Source organism: Danio rerio, chromosome 13 (genome assembly GCF_052040795.2).
Source record: "Danio rerio strain M-AB ecotype USA chromosome 13, GRCz13ab, whole genome shotgun sequence".
NCBI classification, from domain to species: Eukaryota; Metazoa; Chordata; class Actinopteri; order Cypriniformes; family Danionidae; genus Danio; species Danio rerio.
This window is the reverse complement of record NC_141033.1, coordinates 7,366,723-7,387,576: the sequence shown is the minus strand read 5'-3', so window position 1 is coordinate 7,387,576 and position 20,854 is coordinate 7,366,723. Positions and strand designations below refer to the sequence as shown.

The window sequence follows — 20,854 nt, the reverse complement described above, 5'->3', positions numbered from 1 at the left end:
TTTTCAGAACAACCATTTTATTTAAATGAACAAAATTACTGAAATCTTCACATGCAATTATCACACACTGTAAAATTAACAAACCATGTACCTGTAAAAAAAGGCTTTCATCAGCAGTACAAACCCAGAACCAGTATAAAAATCAACAATTAAACATTAGACATATATGTTACATGCCATGTTGCCAACAAAGCAATATATCAAATGCCCACATCTAATATGGCTCTTTGATCATAATCATCTGATGGATAAAAATACCACTGGATGAAAATCAGATCTGTATTTATAGGCATCGAGGCAGAAAGAGAGTTTAAGACAGATTGTTTTGTGCAAACGGTAACTTGTCTCCTGTAGTAACTGCAGTCATCTCTATTAAAAACAACATGAGAACAGCATGTCTGTGAGCAACGTCAATGTGCTTTTTGTTGGCCAGAATGCATGTGCTGCCCTCTAGTGGTGCTAAAGTAGATGTGCATTATCTGCTACTGCTACCACTAGGCTCAAAGTTTTAAACTACCACACATTTTACACACTGAAGTCGCAAACAATGCCAATTAGGGCTGCACAATATATCGTTTCAGTAATGTATTGTAATGTATTTTTTATTTAGTGCCATGTCAGCAACCAAGGCTATCTTCATGGCAGGAATCTTTCAACAATAAATATACAATTTAAAAATCAACAAACAAAATAAAACATAAATTAAATAAGATTTTTTGTGTTAATACATGATAAAAATTCTAAAATCTTTTCGGGTGTTACTTTGTCAAAAATGTCCTTAAAAGAGTTCATTTCATAAAAAGTCCTTCTGGAATCAGTAAAAGCAGGACAGTCCAGTAAAATATGTTTTACAGTAAGAGGAGTTTTGCAGCACAAACACTGAGTAGGGTTTTCACCTTGGAGCAAAAAACCATGTGTTATTCTCGTATGCCCAATACGACATCTGGTAAAAACTACTTGATCAAATCGATTCTTAAAATGTCTTAAAATTCTGTGTGAAACTTCAGGTTGGATTTCATGTAATTTATTGTTTTCTAATGCATCCCATTCCTTTTGCCACTTGTTTAAAATGTAAGCGTTGATAAAAGGTTTCATCTCTGACGGAGGAATTTGGCATTTTATATCGTTTCAGCATTGATATCACAATTTGCGCATCCACAATAGTTACATCTGAATGAGCATCTTATTTAAGTTGATAGAAATTGGACACAAAAATCTGATGTTTGGAGGTGTAACATTAATTTATTGTATTATTTATACAGAATTTATATGATTTACACCAAAAAAAAAAAAATAAAAAAAATAAAATTAAAAAATTAAAAATAAAACACTTCTTAGAATATTTATCTAATCTCTGGTCCAAATATCTACATTTCCAATCAAAAATAAGATTATTTTTCTTAACCTTTTGGCAGATACTTTTGCTTGTTTTAAGGAAAAACTATGATTTTGACTTTTTTCTTCTGAAGGTGAAAACAAAAATATTTTTACTTAAGAATTTTCAGATATTTGGACTAAATATTAGACAAAGCAAACTAAGAAAATCACATTTTTGTATTGTGATTTAACTACTCAAATTGCCTGGTGTGCCTGTATTTATTTTGTAGAAGAATAAATATTGACATATAAATTTTTTCCAATATCGTGCAGCCCTGATGCCAATTAACAATTTTTAATGCCGAGCATAATAATCATATAAATCAGGCCAAATATTAGAGCTGACACTATTTCAAAAATGTTAAGAGTTCATATAGAAAGGGTGAATATCCCAAAACAGATCATGCCTGAGTCACATTTTGCATTAAAATCAAGAGAAAGAAATAAACACTTACATTTGTTAGAGAAAATATAGACCAAAATAAAGACTACTTAGAGTTTTTGTAAAACATGCTGGGGTCACATTTTGCATTGATATCAAGAGAAAGAAATAAAACATGCACAAGAAAATATAGACCTCTTTTAATTTTGATAAAACATCATAAAATAGTTTAGTAAATGTTAAAGTATGTTAAAATATATATAAATTAATGACTTATTTATGAAAATATTAGACATTTTATTGTCTGTATTATCAAGCTCTGATTAATTATGGTAGTATTTGCTGTTTTTTTTTTAAATTAATTTTGATTAAATAAAATGGCCAAATATATTCATTATTTGACTATTTTTTTCATAAATATATAAGTTTTACTAATTGTTGTATTTGCTGTTTTTTATTAATTCTGATTTTAAAAAATGGCTAAAATATTTATAATATGACTATTATTTTCATAAATATGCAAGTTTTTATAACAAATTGTAGTATTTGCTTTTTTTTATTAATTCGGATTTAAAAAAATGGGCAAAATATTTATATCACAATTTTTTTCATAAATATGTAAGTTTTTTTAAAAGATAGAAGTACTTGCAGTTCTATTATTAATTCTGATTAAAAATGGCCAAACATATTTATAATATCACTATTATTTTCATAAATATGCAAGTTTTTTAACGAATGGTAGCATTTGCTGTTCTTTTATTAATTCTGATTAAAAATGGCCAAAAATATTTATAATATCACTATTATTTTCATATACGTGAGCTTTTTTAAACATATATACGCACACACACACACACACATATTCATACATATACTGTACGTATGCATCTCATTTATTAACATAATAGTCATATTATTGTCTATTATTATTGTCTATATTATCAAGTACTGATAATGTATTTGTCCATTTGATTTTTTTTAATTTATGCTGATAAATCAAACAAACTAAAAAACAATAATAACAGTAATGAAACGTGCAGAAAACTGTCATGCGTAAACAAAGCTATGGTACTATGCTAAAAATGTCCCAATTACATACATACATTTTTTTGTTTTCTTAAAATATTGAAGAAAATGTGACTCATTTGTTTTGAGGTGTCAATCTCACAAAAGAGATTAAGTCAACATCAGGCTGAGCAAGATAGAGTGTGTAAAACCAATACATTTCAAAAGTGAACCTAGTAACCCCCTAAAAATAGCAGTCTATGAATTTGACATCATTAAATTATCAGTAGATCGTTCCAGCATCATAGTTTAGGACAGCAAAGGAATTTAATGTGCATTTATTTACTGAAAATGATTATTTTCAGTGTTCAACATGCTAGACAGGAACGCTTAAATCTTTCCAACTCTGAAAAGAGGTCTGAAGTTGCCCACCTCTACGCTTGCACCGGTGGGTAATAGACTGGCATGGAGTGATCACACACGCTGAGTCCTGACTGGCCACTGACAGGCACTGTGGGGAGGTCATTGCTCCAGGTGTCTTCGCTGGACTTTTCACAACCCATCAGTTGGAAATCCCTGTCAACACAGATCTCTATTTGGCCCAAAATTTGAACCTGGCCTCCCTGAAAAATACAAAATTAGCAAGAAATTACATTTAACCTCAGCAAAACACTCATGGAAAATTGTGGTCACTGCACATCTAACAATTTAATAATAGTGAGTAATTTAATGTTAAAGAAATGACCCTGTTTAAAAGGTCTTACGCGTGATGGTAAAATACAGTTTTTTAGATGTTAGTATCACTATTGTTTGTTTTTAGGATATTTGTAATCTAGTGCGGGCTCAGTTGGTGTTTCTGTGTGGAGTTTGCATGTTCTCCCTGCGTTCGCGTGGGTTTCCTCCGGGTGCTCCGGTTTCCCCCACAGTCCAAAGACATGCGGTACAGGTGAATTGGGTAGGCAAAATTGTCCGTAGTGTATGAGTGAATCTGTGTGTGGATGTTTCCCAGAGATGGGTTGCGGCTGGAAGGTCATCTGCTGCATAAAAAAAATGTGCTGAATAAGTTGCCGGTTCATTCCGCTGTGGCGACCCCAGATTAATAAAGGGACTAAGCCGACAAGAAAATGAGATGAGATGTAAGCTAGTGCGCACCAAAACAGTGACACAATTCACGTTTAGAAGATATAAAACTGATATAAATATGTAAAGCTTATAGTTAATTACTTCTGCCTAAATTGTTCAATGGTTTTATTTGAGTCACCTCATAATTTAGTTTCTCAACAAATTGTGACCAATCAAATGCTCTCTAGTATCTGACATGCCCCGCTCCCTTCTCTCTGTCACAATTATTAATAATGTTTCTTCTCCTGAATCGTTATAGTTCATTTCACGCCAACACTGGCTTATTGAGAATATTTCCCCAGGGCTACATTTTTGGGAACCGCAAAATATGGCTACATTTTGTGTAAAACAACCGCTACTAGGTGGTATGACACTGCCAACAACTTCTGGTCCTTTTCACAATATTGCTGACTGATTACCTCTGTATGTATGGCGCTTTTTTTTTTTTTTTTTTTTGGAGTGAGCAGTTTGCTCTGTAGCTCACCTTGTACAGTATGGGACATAGAGCAGACTAGGGTTTGAAATTTTAATTAAGCATAAGGCCAAACTGGTTTTTCTCTTCTATTTTGCTTTTGAAAACACCATTGGTTGGTGTTACGTGGGTTTGTGTTATTTAATAAATTTATTTATTGCCGGTTTGTGCTTGCGATTGAGTTCTAGGAGGAGTGTTTCACCCGGCTTATCCAGGATTGGATGATGACCGTGACGTCACTGGGGATTTCCACTAAATAACGCTGACAGCAATGGCATCTCTCCCTCTCTCTCTCTCTGTCTTCAGTCTCTCGCCCTCCCTCAGCTCGGTGGCGGCTTGTGCTCAGGCGGTCTGGCTGGTGGTGCTCCGCAAGCCCGGCAATCATTCATCCAGATGCCGCTCCATTTAGTGTTTTGTTCATGTTAATCTTTTGATTCTTAGTAATGTGTTAACTAGTTTGTTTATTTTGATACTTTGTTTTGTAGCAGGTAGGGGTTTATTTTTCATAGTCACGTTTTTGTTATTTATTTAGTTTAGCGAAGGTAAACAGTGGCCCGGAAGACTCACCTATTTTTTATTCCTTTTCACAGGAGTTTAGGTAAGATCTGTCCATTTAAAACAGCTTAGTCAGAGACCTGTTTACCTTAGCTGCCCTACCTGTCTACTTGATTTTTGTTAATGTTTTGTCTTTTGAAAACGTATGATTTATGGAAAATTAAACGTATTGACGGAACGTCAATTTAACCATTCAAACGTCTGTGTCTTCCATATGTTCGGCTCAAACCGTGATTGTTGTTGTTATTCGAGCCAGTTTTGAGTTTGGGCCGTAACAGTTGGCTTTAGGGAAGGGGGTGAGTGGGTAAGTCAATAGCAAGTTGATATACGTATGACAAGACGGAGTCAATATGACCAACTTAACTCACAGAAACATTTTAAGAAGGACATTGAGTTTCGCAAAAATGTACACATTGACTTCTGGTGGATTTACGAAAAGGACATGCAAATGACGCATGCTGTATGGGAAAACAAGGCCCAGTAACATATTTGAAATAGTTAAAAATTTTCACAGCAGCCTAGTGAATTTGTGAAAACTAAGACTGCAAGCAGACGAAGCCCCGGGCACATATTTTGTGGGTCCCAGAAATGTGGCCTTGGGGACATACAGTATCTCCAATGAGCTTGGGTTGTACTGTATATCGCAATTCCTTTTTTTTTTAAGAATTACATTATATAAACTCTGTTTTTTTTTAAAAATAATGCAACTTTTAGATAAAGACTAACTCACAATTCAGAGTTTTCAGATTTTACAGTGGTTGTCAAGTCTAAAATGTGAAGTTAGAAAAGTGAGATATACATTCTAAATTGTGAGAAAGTCAGAACTGTTAGATAAAAACTTGTAAAAGGTAAAACCTTGGATAAAAATCAAAAATTTGATTCAGGATTTTTGTGTATTAATACATTTTTGGCTCGGTTAACAACATAATGATGTTGGTTTCTATTAAGAGATAACCCCTCTAGAGTACAGCAGACGGATTCTGAAAGGTTCGCGCTTAATTTCTATCATTTAAGACTGGGTCGGGCCGGGTTCTGACTTGTGCAGTAAATGAACAGTCATGTGATGCATTTCAATTAGCGCAAGAAAGTAATTAAATCATTTTCTACAACATTAAAACCCATCACTGCAAAGGTTAACCAAATGATGATGGAGAAGTCAAAAACAGCAAATTTTGCAGAGTGGGAAAATGTACAGCAAGCTGACAGGGAAAATGATGAGTACACTCGCTATTGAAACCGCTGTCATGGAAAATGGAAGGGATGTTCTTGGCTGGAAAAAGACGAACAAACAATCCGAGCCAAAACTTGCAAAATAAGCTAGATCAGTAGTACCAATGTATGCATCCCGGACAGCAACAGCAGTAGCGAAAGGGTCTTCAGTGCAGCTAAACGCACCATCAGTGAAGTAAAGGATATTCAAGTTATAACTAAATATCAAAGAAATCAAAAGCACATAATGTAGTCAGATGATATAGGCTAATGTTGGCATTATTCTTTTAATATTCAACTAAATTATAGCAAAATTATTTTTTCAGGGTTTCTCATCAGCTTTTAATTGCATTTCTCCTAGTATATTAGCTGCTACACTTGCAAAATATTTTTTAGTAGACAATAAAATTATAGCCTGGGTTATTATAGCCAATTTTCTCAGCTCTAGAATAAAATAGGTTAAAATGGGAGGTTTTATTTCAGTTAAAATATGTACTTCAGTTGGAGCTCCCCAGGGTTGTTTTTTATTTTATATACAAATTCTAGCATGAATTCATTTAAAAATAGATATATTGTAAAGTATGCAGATTATACCGCTTTGGTGAGCCTTTTAAATACAGAGGATGAAGAATACGGGCCTGTGCTTGACTTCTTTTTAGACTGGTGTGAAAATTCAAACCTTCTAAATATTGCTAAAACGAAGGAGATGGTTGTTGATTTTAGAGAGAGAACACAAAGCAAGACTCTTCCCACATTAATTAATGGGGAGCAAATTCAGTTAGTAACAAATGATGATAAATATTTGGGTGCGATGTTGGACAATAAACTTAAGAGGGATGTATGGACTGACTGCGTAAGGCAAAAGCTTCAACAGAGAATGTACTTCTTAAAGAAACTATTGTCTTCTAATGTTGACAACACATTGTTGATCATGTTTTAAAGTGCTTTTATTGAAGGTATTGCAATTTTGTGTGATCTGTTGGTATGGAAATCCTTCTGAGGCCCTGAAGAGGTCACTGAGGAAGGTGGTAACAACATCCAGTAAGTTGTTGTGAATAGAACTAAATGAAGTTTCACAAACTAATTTCGAGAGGAGCACGTGATATGATTGACTGCAGCTGGCCACTCATCTACACTCATTGGCTAGCCAATCGGATTGATCCAAACTCACTATAAGTAACCTAGCTAAGAACTACTCCCTTATCTTCGTTTTCCGAAGAAACCCCCCATCCACCCCTTTTCCTCCTTTCCTCTTTTGCCGAAGGGAGCTCTCGAGAACACCTGATCTCGTACTCCCTTCACATGCTTTATGGACCTGGCGAGAGCCCTGGGCTCAACTATCTCCGAGCTCAGGGTTCTCTCCCAGGACCAGGGGCGGACTGGGACTAAAAATCAGCCCTGGCACTGTAGCCACACCAGCCCACATTACTATACTGCCACAGCCCCTTGCACGGACACGCATATTCACTAATTTTGGTGTATAGATGGTGAAATATTATAAGCAGTACCATATATGTAATAGATATTTAAACATTTAATGTATGTGACTGGATCAAAAACAAATTTATATATGCGATCATTCATTTTCTTTTCGACTTAGTCCCTTTATTAATCTGGGATCACCACAGCGGAATGAACCGCCAACTTGTCCAGCATATGTTTTACGCAGCAGATGCCCTCCAAAGTGCAACCCACTGTGAAACCCCTTACAGCACATTCACATACATGCACTACGGACAATTAAGCCGGCCCAATTCATCTACAGCACATGTTTGGACTTGTGAGGGAAACCAGGAGGAAACCCACGCGAACATGCAACCTCCACACAGAAACACCAACTAACCCAGGCGAGGCTCAAAAAAGCAACCTTCTTGCGCCCCTCCGCTGCTCTATCCTAAGACTATTTCTGTTAATTTTATGCATTTGGCAGAGTTTGACTTTTTTTTTTTTTTTTTTTTTGCTTTCTCTGAGCTTTTCGGCACCTCCTTTCCTTTTTTTATGGTCCATCTCTGACAATTAGTTTGTGTTGCACTTACTGTTTGTTTGACATTCTAGCCAGATTTTGGGTCGGCCCATCTCGAAACCAGCCGGTCATTGCTGATTGGGCCAATGCTTAACATTTATAATTATTATTACTATTAGCATCATCATCATCATAATACTCACATCTTGCAAGAGATAAAAGCTGCCTGCATGTAAAAACAATACATATTAAAAAATAAAAAAATAAAAATAGCTGACCGGCCCACATTTCAAAAAATGGTCCGGCCCTTCTGGCATTTGCCAGAATTGCCAGATGGCCAGTCCGCCCCTGCCCAGGACAGCATGTCAAACCTGCTAACAAGTTGTCAAACAGTATCTAAGTGTGAACTCTTGAAAAAGTATAAGTAGTATACACAAAGAAAGATTGTCCATGATGAGAGACATCCTTTATCATACACCTTCCAATTGTTACCATTAGGTCGTCGATATTGTGTTCCCAAATGTGTAAGAAATGGGACAAAATTATCATTTATACCTCAAGCAATAAAGTTTTTAAATTCCTTCTCTCTCAGTAGCAGTTGATGGCTGGTAGACTGGATATTTATTTAGAGTAGGGGGTACCATGTTTCTATTGGATTCATTTATACATATACCAAATGTTAGATGTCAGATATCTCAGTGAGTGTGTGCTGCAAATAAAATTTCCTTACAGGGACAAATAAAGTTGACTAACTAACTCTATAAAAGGTTTCCATTTGTATTCCTTAGTGGAAACAAACATTGTTATGCTGTTGACTGAATGTATTTAATGCACAAGTTTAAAATGATAATACACAACATGACAGAATAAATCTAATTTTCTTGTTGGCTAACATCACAAACCCTCTTAATTCTCAACCTTTAAAAGCACCCTAAAAGCAGACGAGAAGGACATTGCCGCATCACGCCACATCTATAAAATGCTAAACATAGTTTTCTATGTGTAGCTGGGTGCTGTGGAAAGATGCTGAATGGTGCTGCAATTGTGTGTACACTCAAAAGAAAAACAATGTTTCAAATGTTAAAGATGTGGCACGACATGTTGCTTCTCGCCTGGTAAGTGACTCTCTTTATTCTGCCTTCATTCATACCTGTCCTGGGTGGACACACTGGATCTTGGGCTTTACTCCGTAGGCACTTGTAATGGCTTCCTCCACATCCTCCAGCTATCAAAACAGGAAATATGACACATTTACTCGCATGTGATCATAACTGCTAGATTCTTATTTACTTCAAACTAAAACAAATAAAGAAGTTGGGTAAATCCAACAGAAAACTGCAAGATCTTTATGTTGAAATGCTGATCTTGCATCAACCAGAGTGCATGTCATGCAACAATGATGCAGAATGTGGTTTAGGATTACAGTTCAAGCCCTCTTAATCGAGGCATGACATTTATGGGAAATCTGAATTAGTATTTTCCATTAAATCATGAATGTACATGTTGTAGTGTCACCGACAGGAACAGAAAACAAGCAAGTGAGAACATCACAGTAAACGCTTTAACGAAACCTTCAGAATTATTCACCCAAAATGAATAAATAAAATACTTACTGTGTAATGCTTCTCAGAGGGCACAATTTGATTCTTTAGCAAAACACTGAAAAACACAAAACGCCCATGAGGAAAACAGTGGCACCTATGGCTGGATAGTTCAACAGTAACTCAATTCCGTGTCATTGCACAAATTTATACAACAGTTCTGTCTGGTTCTTGAATCTGATTGGGTGACAGCCGTGCGGTTTTGAACAGGTCGATCTCTCGTTTGTATGTTGTAGTGCTGTATTTATACTATAGTAATCTGGTAGTGATTTCCTGATTGTAACAGACAAACACTGGGAAATGTCTCTAGACTGATGGCATTTCACGCCGTTCAGCCATATATTCTTAAAGCTGAAATGAAGCACTCAGTCAAGTTTACCTTATATTGTACATTGGATTCTACTTTCAAGAGTTTACACTAAGCTGATGATTGATAATAAAGCTTGTTTGGCATGCAGTCCCGAGAGAACCCTGAGGTTAAAAGATCCTCGAGCCTTGGGATCCCTCCCGTTGCAGGGCGAGAGGGAAGTTTGAGCTCAGGTAGATCTCGATGACTCCCCCCTTGCTTATTGTAGCTAAGTGTCATATATGGATGCTGAGAAGTGGTGTACTCAGTGCTTGGCTAAAAACATTTGGATTAAATGATTAGGGTGCTTGTTTTTGAACTGTGGGAGGAAACCGGAGGACCCGGAGAAAACCCACGGGAGCACGGGGAGAACAAGCAAAACTCCGCACAGAAATGTCGCCTGGTTTGGAAGGGAATTAAATCAGGGGCATTCTTGCTGTGAGGCAACAGTGCTAATCACTTTCCACCGTGTCGCCCTTTTGAAAGAAGGGAAAGTAGGGTTGGGTGGGGGGGTTTCTTCAAGACGAAGATATTGAGATGAGAAAACTCTTGTTATTTATAGTGAGTTAAGAATCGTCTGATAAGATAATTAGTCATGAGGTAATGCTGGAACAGCTGTGAGCAATCATAAGCACGTGATCCTCTCGAAATTTGTTTATAAATAAACTTCACTTAATGATAATAAATTACTATTACGTCAGTAGTGATTCACTCTCTGTATTATGCTGCCTGACTGCCTGTGGTTTCAACTAGGTCCGGTGCTGACGTAAAGGGTGCGGGTACTTTCACTTTTCACTATTACACCCCCTCACATCTGCTCGTGTTCAATCCAAACTAAGATGGGCGCTGTGTTTTTTATGGCAGGTTTTATCCTTCATACATGTTGAGAGATCGAGTTGATCAACTTGATAAGGGATTATTTCTTGAGTGTGAAGTCATGTATGATTTTAATTGTTGCATTAATCTGAATGTAAATGCCCTTGTCAGGCAGAATGCTTGTATTTGTTGTATTTGCACCAGCTCTGTGATGCTTGTCCACAACTTTATGCATAAGGTTAAATTAGGCTGTTTGGTCTCTGTGTTCAGTCTGTTACAATCATGGTGGAAACCCAGACAGGTAGTTAGGGAGCGTAATACAGAGAGTGAATCAGAGCGCATCAAATTATCAGTAATTAAAAGGGGAAAAAAGAATAAATATACGTTTATATTAGACACACATCTGATGCTTGTATTTGTAGTAGCTCCACGTCCACAACTTCACACATTGGGTAAAATTAGGCTTTAGAGTCTCCATTACTTCCATTGTTTCTGTTCAGCGGAGGGAACTCAACCAAGCCCATGACGTCAAACACAGCAACATTCCTAGATGGCTGCGCCCTAGGTGTAAAATCTATAGTAAAACACTTCATTTTCTTCTAAATGCTTACATTAATCGAGTTTGTTTAATATATTTTCATTAAAGTGGAATCCAATGTACAAAATAAGGTAAACTTGACTGAGTGCTTACAGTCATTCAAAATGTTGTCACACATGTGAATTGAATGGCAATGGCCGAGAGCCGTGGGAACGGAATGAGGCCACCGTGTAAGTGGATGCACCTGCGGTGCGCACCGGCCTCGAATCCCACAGAAGGAGCTCTGGACTATAAAAGGAGGAACGATGGCAGAGGAAGCCGAGAGAGGACCGGGCCCGGACATATTTTACTTTTGCTTTCAGTTTGACAACAGTCTCCGTGAGGAGCTGCCGTCCGTTTGTTTGGGTTTAGACGGAGCTGCCGTCACTGTTATTAATAAATAGCTTAAAAACTGCGTCGGTTCTCCGCCTCCTTCTTCCCGCACAACGAACTTTATTACAGTGGTGCCGATGCCCGGGAGAAGGAGGGACATGTTGTCCAGTTGCCTTCGCCGCTGAGAGGGGGGCGAGTGTTCGGGAGTTAACCCGAGTGGGGGAGAAACCCGTTCGTCTGCCCAAAGTGCCGGGGCGGCCAGCGACTGGCGAGGAAAGGATCTGCCTGCTGCCGTCTCCCAGCATGGGGAGGAGCAGGGGATGCGGGGCTCACCACCGTAGGGGAAAATGCTGAAGGGAGCCATCCCACAGAACCCGGGGGAGTCGCCGCGATCCGCCATGACGCCGTAGCCTGCATCCGTCCACCGAATTGGGAGCGGAGCAGGAGACCAGAGATGCCGCCATCCAGCTAGGAGAACCACCGCCGGACACCAGAAGACGGACGGGTGGACAGATTCCCCCACAGGGCTCCCAACATGTTGTCGCATCTCTCAGCTGGTGGAGGACCGAGTGGCAGCGTGTCTGGAGAACCGAACCCCAAAATTTTTTTTTTTTTCTTTTTCCTCTCTCCCCTTCTCGGTCTACTCTGTCCTTTCTCCTTTTCCATCTCCTTTTCTCTCGGCCCGTCTCATATAGGTCTCGCGGGTGCTATGGCGCCAAACCCCCCCCGGAGTATGCACAGCCACGGGGTGCCCCCGGCCTGCGATGGGAGATGGGGGTATGTGGCGAGGGGGCGAGGGGGCGTGGCCGAGAGCCGTGGGAACGGAATGAGGCCGGCGCGTAAGTGGATGCACCTGCGGTGCGCACCGGCCTCGAATCCCACGGAAGGAGCTCTGGACTATAAAAAGAGGAACGATGGAAGAGGAAGCCGAGAGAGGACCGGGCCCGGACATATTTTACCTTTGCTTTCAGTTTGACAACAGTCTCCGTGAGGAGCTGCTGTCCGTTTAACATGTTTATTAATAAATAGTTTAAAGACTGCGTCGGTTCTCCGCCTCCTTCTTCCCACACTACGAACTTTATTACAATCTTATTTTGTGGTTAACAGAAAAGAAACTAATAAAGGATTGAAACCACCTGAATAAATTAACATTTTGGTTTAAAGTATCCCTTTAAGGAGAGGATATAAAATTAGACTTATACAATATGACAAGTGTAAGTAACTTCTTTAGCAAAGGCTTTGAATAAGGCTTCAATCAGGTGCATCAATGTACTGAATCCATCCACTATTATCTTGCTTCCTCTACTAACTTCCTCATTTTTTATAAGCCACAAAATCAGATTACATCACTCAAAAACCACTTTAAAAATAAGAACTTACCTGTTAAGGTCAAACTTGTGGTAGAGTTCGAGAGCTTTGCCAAAGTACTTATGTTCACTGTTTAAAGACTCTGATTTTGCAGCACAGGTCCCATGTTTCGTCCATTCATAATTCCTAAGCACAAACGCACACAATAAAAAACTAGGGCTACACATAATATCATTTCAGCATCGATATAATAGTCACAACAGTCACATTGCAGGATATGCAATGTCAAGTTTGAATTTTCCTGATCGGGAGGTAACATCCGATTCCAATCGAGTCTAAAACCACGTGATCGGGCCCGATTTCCGATTACGTGATCAGATCTGGACATCCCTCCTAATAACAATAAATATAATAGATCATAGTAGTGCCTAAATGCATTTGCAAGGTCTGACATACCAAAATTTTGGGGAAGATGGTTCTAGCAGATCTGGCCAGAATTTCTCCATTTCTGGTAGTATGTCCTGTAAGAGACGTACATACAACATCTTAATCATATATCAAATTAAAAAGACAAAACATGCAACAGGACAAGACAAATAAACAAATACCTCAATCAAACTGGCATTAAAATGCCAAGATGTGTTGCACCTTACACCAGTGTTGGGCCTGCAATGAAAACAAACAAAAAAATGTTCTTTAAATACTTTGAACCCTATTGTCATGCAGTTAATAAACTTATATGAAACTGACAATGCCTAGGACATATGCTCTAACACAATACCTACGTCTTAAAATAGCAAATAGCTGTCAGACAAACATTTAGATGCACATCTGTTGTGAGAAACCCACCATAATCCATGGAGAGTCCAATAGCTGAAATCTGTTTTGCAGTGTTCCATCTGAAAATGAAAAACAACACAGTGAAAATTTAATAAAAAAGAAAGAAAAAAAATGTTGTAGTGGTATTAAAACAATGGAAATTAAAGAAAAGTATACAATACTTTGCAAAATGTCTGTGGCCAATGCTGGGTCAGTATAAGTTTTGTCCATTCTCCCCTAAAAGAAGCAGTCAATTTACTCTCACATACATTTTGTTGTGTTTATTTAATTGGTTAAATAAAAAATGACTTTTAACTAAAATAAAACATTATCAATGATGTACTAAAGTAATTAAAAAGGGCCACGCAGAATATTAGATCTCATAAAGCAAATTCATAATGCACAACATGGACATTGTTTTGTGATTCTGATCATTCTGAATGGTAATTCTGAGTAGATTTTAATTCCAGTACACTAGCATTTTTATGGTTTATATTTAGAAATACAGTGACAACAATTTCAATCAATTCATGAGCCAGTTCTTTCCAAGTTCACCAAAAATAACTGGATTAATAGAACTGATCATTATTGTAATATTTATATTAATTGTTCAAACTAATTTAAAATGTATTTAAATTGTCTGTTTATATGTATAAGAATTACATTATGTAATATTTTTTTCTTTTTTATAAAAACAAATTAATTGATTTTAAGGCGGTTCATTCTGCTGTGGCGACCCCAGATTAATAAAGAACTAAGCCGAAAAGAAAATGAATGAATAAATGAATAATTGTTTAAACAGATTATTTTACACAACAGAACAAAAAAAATAATATATATATATATATATATATATATATATATATATATATATATATATATATATATATATATATATATATATATATATATAAATCAAAGTATAAATGCAATTATTTATTTGACATACCGAGGATGGGTAAAGGCTGATGAGCAAAGATATACAGCACTAAAGATGACAGCAAATGCAATGAATCTCATGTTTCCAGGTAGAGTAAGACCGGTGATCTGCTAAACAAAAATAGATAAAGATTTATTATTAACATTCATACAGTGTACACTGTTAAATAGAGGTAAAGTTGGTTTTATATTCGGATATTCTCTTTAATAACACAATTTCAGAAAAGTATTCTTTGCAAATTCTAAATTGGGAAATCATATTAGCAGCCAATGAGAGTCAATGCATGTTTACAGATATTGTTGATGTTGTTTTGAAGTCATAATACCATGCTAATTCTGATTGAATATTCAAATAAATCAGCGTGGTAAACAATACAGAAACAGTTAAATGAACGATAGTGCGAATATAAAACCAACTTTACCTCAATCACTGTTAAAAGCTTCTGTAAGACACTGAAAAAAGCGTATCAGTTACGGTAACAATCGGATATAAACTTAAATCAACTTGCGCTAAGAAGTCATTTACGTTAAGTTACCTGTTATTGTCTGAAGTGCCGCTCCAATTCACATAACGTTACAGTTCTCCTTTCGTCCTATTAGTATAACTCTAACTGAAGTAGAACTGCCCAGACTTACTTTAAAAAAAAATATGTGCGGTTGAGTCACTTTGAAGCCACTTCCTTTCCTGTCAGTAACAAACAGCCTGTTTGTTATGATAGCATTTCCGCGCGTGCGCTGTCAAGTCATGTGATAAACAGCAATTGTCACGTGAAGGAGAATTATACAAAATAAGCCAAAAGAAAACGTCACCACAGCCAAAAAGTTTTCAGCTGTTATTGGTACAGTGTGATATATGTGATTGTTACCGTGAATTACCCCATTTTGCTTCACTTAAAATCTTAAACAGTCATTTGTGTTGCTGTAGGCATACAACAAATAACAGCATAATGATTACGTTACATTATTTATATACTTTATGTTGCAGTTAAATACATAATATTGTTTAATTCAAAATAAAAATAAGCAAGTAATTAAAAAAATATTGTGTTTTCTTAAAAGTTTAAAAGATTTTAATTTATAATATTTAATAACTCTGGCCAGCCGCGCATTCGTTTTAGCAGCTGTGTCTTTTCACTAATTCAGAGTACCACACCATTACACTCATAGGCTAATCTCTTGTTATTTAAAAAGCCATGCTATTTAAATGCCAATATCGAGCTTAAATGTCTGTCTGGTATCTTAACATGTGCGAAAGGATGTGGAAAGTTAGTGTAAATGCTATATATAGTCCTATGCTTATCCATAAATGGGATGCGGGAGAGGCAGCATTCCACGTGGGTAATATTTTGCTTTTCATCAGCTGGTTTCTCCCAGGCGGGTAGAGGCTCATCTACCTCCGCGTCGCGCTCTTGTATTCTCCTGGGGTAAGTATATTTGGCCCCTTTTCCACACTTTTCGTTGTCAAACCATAATGGAAAGTTGTCCTTGTAGAAATCTAAATATCGTTAAAGCTGAAGGAGACTTTTGGTGGGATGTTTGCTTGAGTGAGAGTTGCACTTGACTTTGAAGGAGTTCATAACACGTTCGTTTCAGTGGATATGATTGATTAAATGAATAGCTGTTACACTTTGTTATTGTTTTATTTGTGAAGAAAATAACAATAAAGTGGTGTCACCTATTGGATGGAATGACTATGATTGGATATTTGAATGATTATTGTTGCATTTATGCAAAGAAAGACTGATTATTTGTTTGTCATATTGCTTAAAAGCTGCATAAATATGTTTGATGTGCACATTGATGCTATTGTGGGGTCATGAAGTGACTGCATTTGAGTTGTTTATGCATGATTGAGTGATTTTATATATATAAAAAATGTATTTTTTATGGATTTTGATTTGCAGCATAGATCATTTGTGCCTTTATAGTGGGTGAATATTCATAAGAAGTTGGTTATTTTTTGTGTTTAAGTATGTATATTCAAATAATAGCATGCATCTTCAAGTATACAGTTGAAATCACCCTTGAATACTGTACCCATCTCCTTGGACTGTCTGATCCCAACCCCCAACCTCTAATTTTAAACTGCTGTGAAGTTTGGCTTCCCTGTGGCCCAAAGCTCCAGAACACCCCCTCCTCTTCGGCACCACAAACAGGTCGACTTTCCTAGCATCTAAATCACAGCAGGAGTGGGTTACACTCTGGATTTACTGCAATACTGCGTCCCAAATTATTTTAAATGCCGAATACGGAGTATGCACCTATCAATGAATGCATTTTTTGTTATGTCTTGTGTGCAAAGATGCTGCATGTTTATGTTCCAGGTTTGATTTCTTGAAGTTGCCAAACATGGCTGCAGTCATTACCAGACACAAGCATTTTGATCAAGAATACCTCACTACAGAGTCTAAATGTATTGCTCGAGAGTACTCTAGGTAAGGGGAAGAAATACTGCAGCTCAAGCTAATTTCAACGGCTAATAATGAGACTTACGCAATACTACTACTTCTAAAAAAAATAGCAGCGCATAACATCATCTGTAACAATATCATGTTTAACACATAACCTCATCTGCCAGCAGTTGGAGCTCGGCTAATGTAGCCCATTACCAACAGTAGCTGAGCTATAATGGATAGCCTTCCTTTATGTCACTACTACTTTTCATCTGGCTGGTTGACATGAAATACTTAAGGGAAGTTGACATGGCCTGCAGTGTGACATGCTGTACTCCATGTTAAACTGTGTTCTAATTATGCATGCGGCTTAGGTGACCTCATATTTAAGAGAGAGAGAGAGAGACTGCAGGCTGTATTTGTCACACTGAAGTATTTAAAATAAACTGAAATGAAGAGCCATAAAAAGTAAATAACCAAATAACAGTTTCACATGAGCAATCGTGTAAATATTAAGGACATTTATTATACTAAATTTACAGAAATTAGATGACATGCTTCCTCTTCTTCCACTCTGGGAGTCTATGGCAGCCCTATTAACTGTTAGCGACATTTGCGGAAACTAGCACACTGATAGAGGACAGTTTGATCTTTGACCACAACCACAACTCTTTAACTCAAACTCTCTAGCGCCACCACTTGTCCAAAGTTTCCCTTATATTTATTGTTATAACCTTTAAACCAAATGGGCTAAAATCAAATTCTTTTTTCCTCTGATTCCTTGGCTCAAGTCGATTCAAACGCACCCTATGATGTCATTTTACGTCCTATTTTTTTTTTCGCCATTTCGTATTTTTCTCAAAACCGGTTTGAACAAACTTATCCTAGGCCGTTAGTCTGATTTTCACCAAAATTTAATCACTTGATCTACAGACCATGTTGACCAAATGTTATTGAGTTTAAGTTAATTAGATAACCCATTTTCAATTAACTTGTGAAAAAATTTAACATAGATGTTGCGAAAATGGACTTGATATCTCTGTAATGCATTGACGTATTCACACCAAACTTGGTGTGTGTTATCACAACCATGGTCTGAAATTACCTGCAACTTCTCAGCGTACTGCCCGTAGATACAAAAAAAAAGAAGCTTTTTTTGAATATAACTTCTCAACCCTTAAACCAAAATTCATAAAATTGGTCTCTTTCCATTCGATGAACCATACCAAGTCGAATAATGTCTGATTTGTCCAGGTCAGCCATTTTGGCCATCAGCCATTTTGAATTATGTAAAAAATTGCTATATTTTTCGGACGCATAGGCAAATTGTTATGAAACTTGGAATGTGTATTCAGGACTGTTTCAGGAAGTGCTTGTTGCAGTGCCACCTTTTGGTCAAACATTATAATAATATTTCTAAAAATGCTAATAACTTGGAACACCGAAGTATTTAAAATAAACTGAAATGAAGAGCCATAAAAAGTAAATAACCGAATAACAGTTTCACATTTAAATACAGATATTAGATTACATGTTTTGTAAGCTTGAAAACCTTTTCAATTTTTACTTATTTATTATTTTATTGTAATCAAATAACATGATGCTTAGAATTAGATATATTTTAATATATGAAGATAAGGGAAAAAGATGCTGGTTTATTGTTTATGTGAAAATGTTGCTGCACAGTATTGGAAAAATCTAGCATTGTGATATTTTTTTTATTTTGCAATGTATATTATTGCGATTATGGCCAGATGACTTAATATCTCTATTTAGAAAGAATTTATAATGTTAGATCAATTGGGACGATTCTGCAGTGGGAGTGCATCTTCATAAAATCTAATAAACAGTCTATAAATTTCCCCGTAACGTTTTTTGTTGTGGTCTTTGCTATTTGCAGTGCATTTCAGTATTTGAATGTGTTGTATTTTCATGCATGTGTTTAGTTAATAATTGATAAATTTGATGTTTACTGTTTGCATCTCTATAAAATCTAATAAACAATGTATACAATATTTTAGGGTCCCCCAACACATTTCTGTTGTGGTTTGTGCCAATTGCAGTGCATTTCCGTATCTGCACATCTATAAATACAATTAAGAACAATCTATAAATACAATTAAGAAAAAGATACAACAAAAATAAAGTGTTTTATCATTACCCGAGTCTAACAGTATTCACGTACAGTAATTGAATGATAAAAATAAAAATAGTTCAATTAAATGAATCGTTTTTAAAGTCACAAGTGGTGCAATTTGTTATTCCCGAATGCTTTTAAAATTATTATACAATTCCAGGCATCTAAAACAAATGCAAGCAATAAATTACAATGCAAACTCAACATTTTATATCCTATGATGTTTTTATTGTGAATTATCACATTACGATATCAATGCTGAAACATTATATTGTGCAGCCCTATATGTATTTTAAGTAAATAGAACCTTACACCAAATTAGCATTTTGCTTGTGATGATGCTATTTATTGTTGGCCTAGTTAAAAGATCAAAATTAGGGCTTGGCGATTAATCGAAAAGTAATCGAACCGTTCAGAACCTATGATTGATCAAATTTTTCCAGGATGATTTTTTAAATTACGTTCTCTACGTGTCACGTGACCCCGCTCTGTTAACTTTGCAGCTACATCTGGTCCTCTGGTCAAGTAGGATGATGGACTCATTCTTAAGGCTTACTTTGCACTACATTGACAATGATTGGAAGCTGCGCCAAAGATGCCTTTAGACGGCCTCTAAAACTTGTCAGCAGCAAAAAATTTGAATAAATAAAATAATCATTCTTTAATCGTAATTGAGTTGAAATGTTCAATTAATCGAGATTTTGACTTTAGGCCAAATCGTCCAGCTCTGTTAAAAATTTATCAGAATTTTAGCTAAATATTATGAACCAGCAAACAAACAAAAAACAATAAACATTGTGCAGTATATATCTTTGGTTACTTCTTTCTTTCCACAAAAGACTACCCTGAAGGTGTTGCTTTAAAAGCATGAATAATGATATGCATGTTTATGTTTGTATAATTTGCATGTCTATAAACCGATTATTAATATGAAAGGATATGAAATGTTATTGACTCATGCCGATAGTTGAATTCCTTTATGTTTTTATAATACTGTTTATAGTTGAAGAGTTTAGGTGCAAAAACCTCTAAGTGCTGTATAAAACTTCTGAAAATGAACATTTTTCTCAGCATCCTTTGTTTATATTGAGTTATTTCACTTGAAAGACCACGAAAGGGAATTATTCTTTGCCATTAACGTAATATTACTGAACTTACACTAAAGAGCCTGATAAAAATGCTAATTTCAGACAACATTTAGAGGTTTTTGCATCTGTTAAGTTTTGGTCTCAGTGTTAATATTTCAGTATACACAATTTGTCTTATTTAGCTCTGTGGCTGAAGAGGTGAAATATCAGTACCAAACACAGAAGAGAGTCCACCAAGTGGTAATGCACCATAAATGATCATTATTTTCCAATATTCTTATTTATTAATTTAGATATGCTGTTGGTATATAGTACTTTTGTTAGTTAGTATGTATTTTACTGAATGTTAAAGACATTTGATGTTACCTGACAAGTGGTTAACAGGTTCTCTGAACATATTTTTTGTCAAGCA

General features: G+C 36.3%; 2 protein-coding genes across 11 annotated transcripts in view; one reads left to right on the top strand and one right to left on the bottom strand.

The window, feature by feature from the left end:
- Positions 1–15,561, bottom strand: rnaset2 (ribonuclease T2). Of its 9 annotated transcripts, XR_015505447.1 has the most exons (12): positions 15,361–15,561; positions 15,247–15,277; positions 14,835–14,932; positions 14,068–14,122; positions 13,916–13,965; positions 13,675–13,732; positions 13,523–13,587; positions 13,139–13,252; positions 9,699–9,744; positions 9,236–9,310; positions 2,728–3,387; positions 1–585 (listed from the first exon to the last, which is right to left on the bottom strand). XR_015505447.1 is itself a non-coding variant. In XM_087278574.1 (11 exons), the coding sequence occupies exons 3-11, from the start codon at positions 14,903–14,905 to the stop codon at positions 3,199–3,201; spliced, it is 723 nt and encodes a 240-aa protein (XP_087134700.1). In that variant the 5' UTR covers positions 14,906–14,932; positions 15,247–15,277; positions 15,361–15,561; the 3' UTR covers positions 2,717–3,198.
- Positions 15,562–16,132: 571 nt separating this feature from the next.
- Positions 16,133–20,854, top strand: part of myom2b (myomesin 2b) — an 89,531-nt gene continuing 84,809 nt past the window's right edge. Inside the window, exons 1-3 of one of the 2 annotated variants that reach the window (XM_087278806.1) lie at positions 16,197–16,248; positions 17,149–17,259; positions 20,625–20,682. In XM_087278806.1, coding sequence (XP_087134932.1) covers positions 17,174–17,259; positions 20,625–20,682 — 144 coding nt within the window. In that variant the 5' untranslated portion in view covers positions 16,197–16,248; positions 17,149–17,173. Of the gene's footprint in view, positions 16,249–17,148; positions 17,260–20,624; positions 20,683–20,854 lie in introns of both variants that reach the window. The other variant, XM_087278807.1, reaches the window with a different exon arrangement.

Excerpts from the sequence above, each read along its gene's own strand:
- rnaset2 (XM_087278574.1), bottom strand. The coding sequence starts at position 14,905 with ATGAGATTCATTGCATTTGCTGTCATCTTTAGTGCTGTATATCTTTGC. Across the intron at positions 13,588-13,674 it reads TTAATGCCAGTTTGATTGAG|GACATACTACCAGAAATGGA; the intron begins GTATTTGTTTAT and ends CGTCTCTTACAG. Across the intron at positions 9,311-9,698 it reads CCTCTGAGAAGCATTACACA|CTGGAGGATGTGGAGGAAGC; the intron begins GTAAGTATTTTA and ends CTGTTTTGATAG.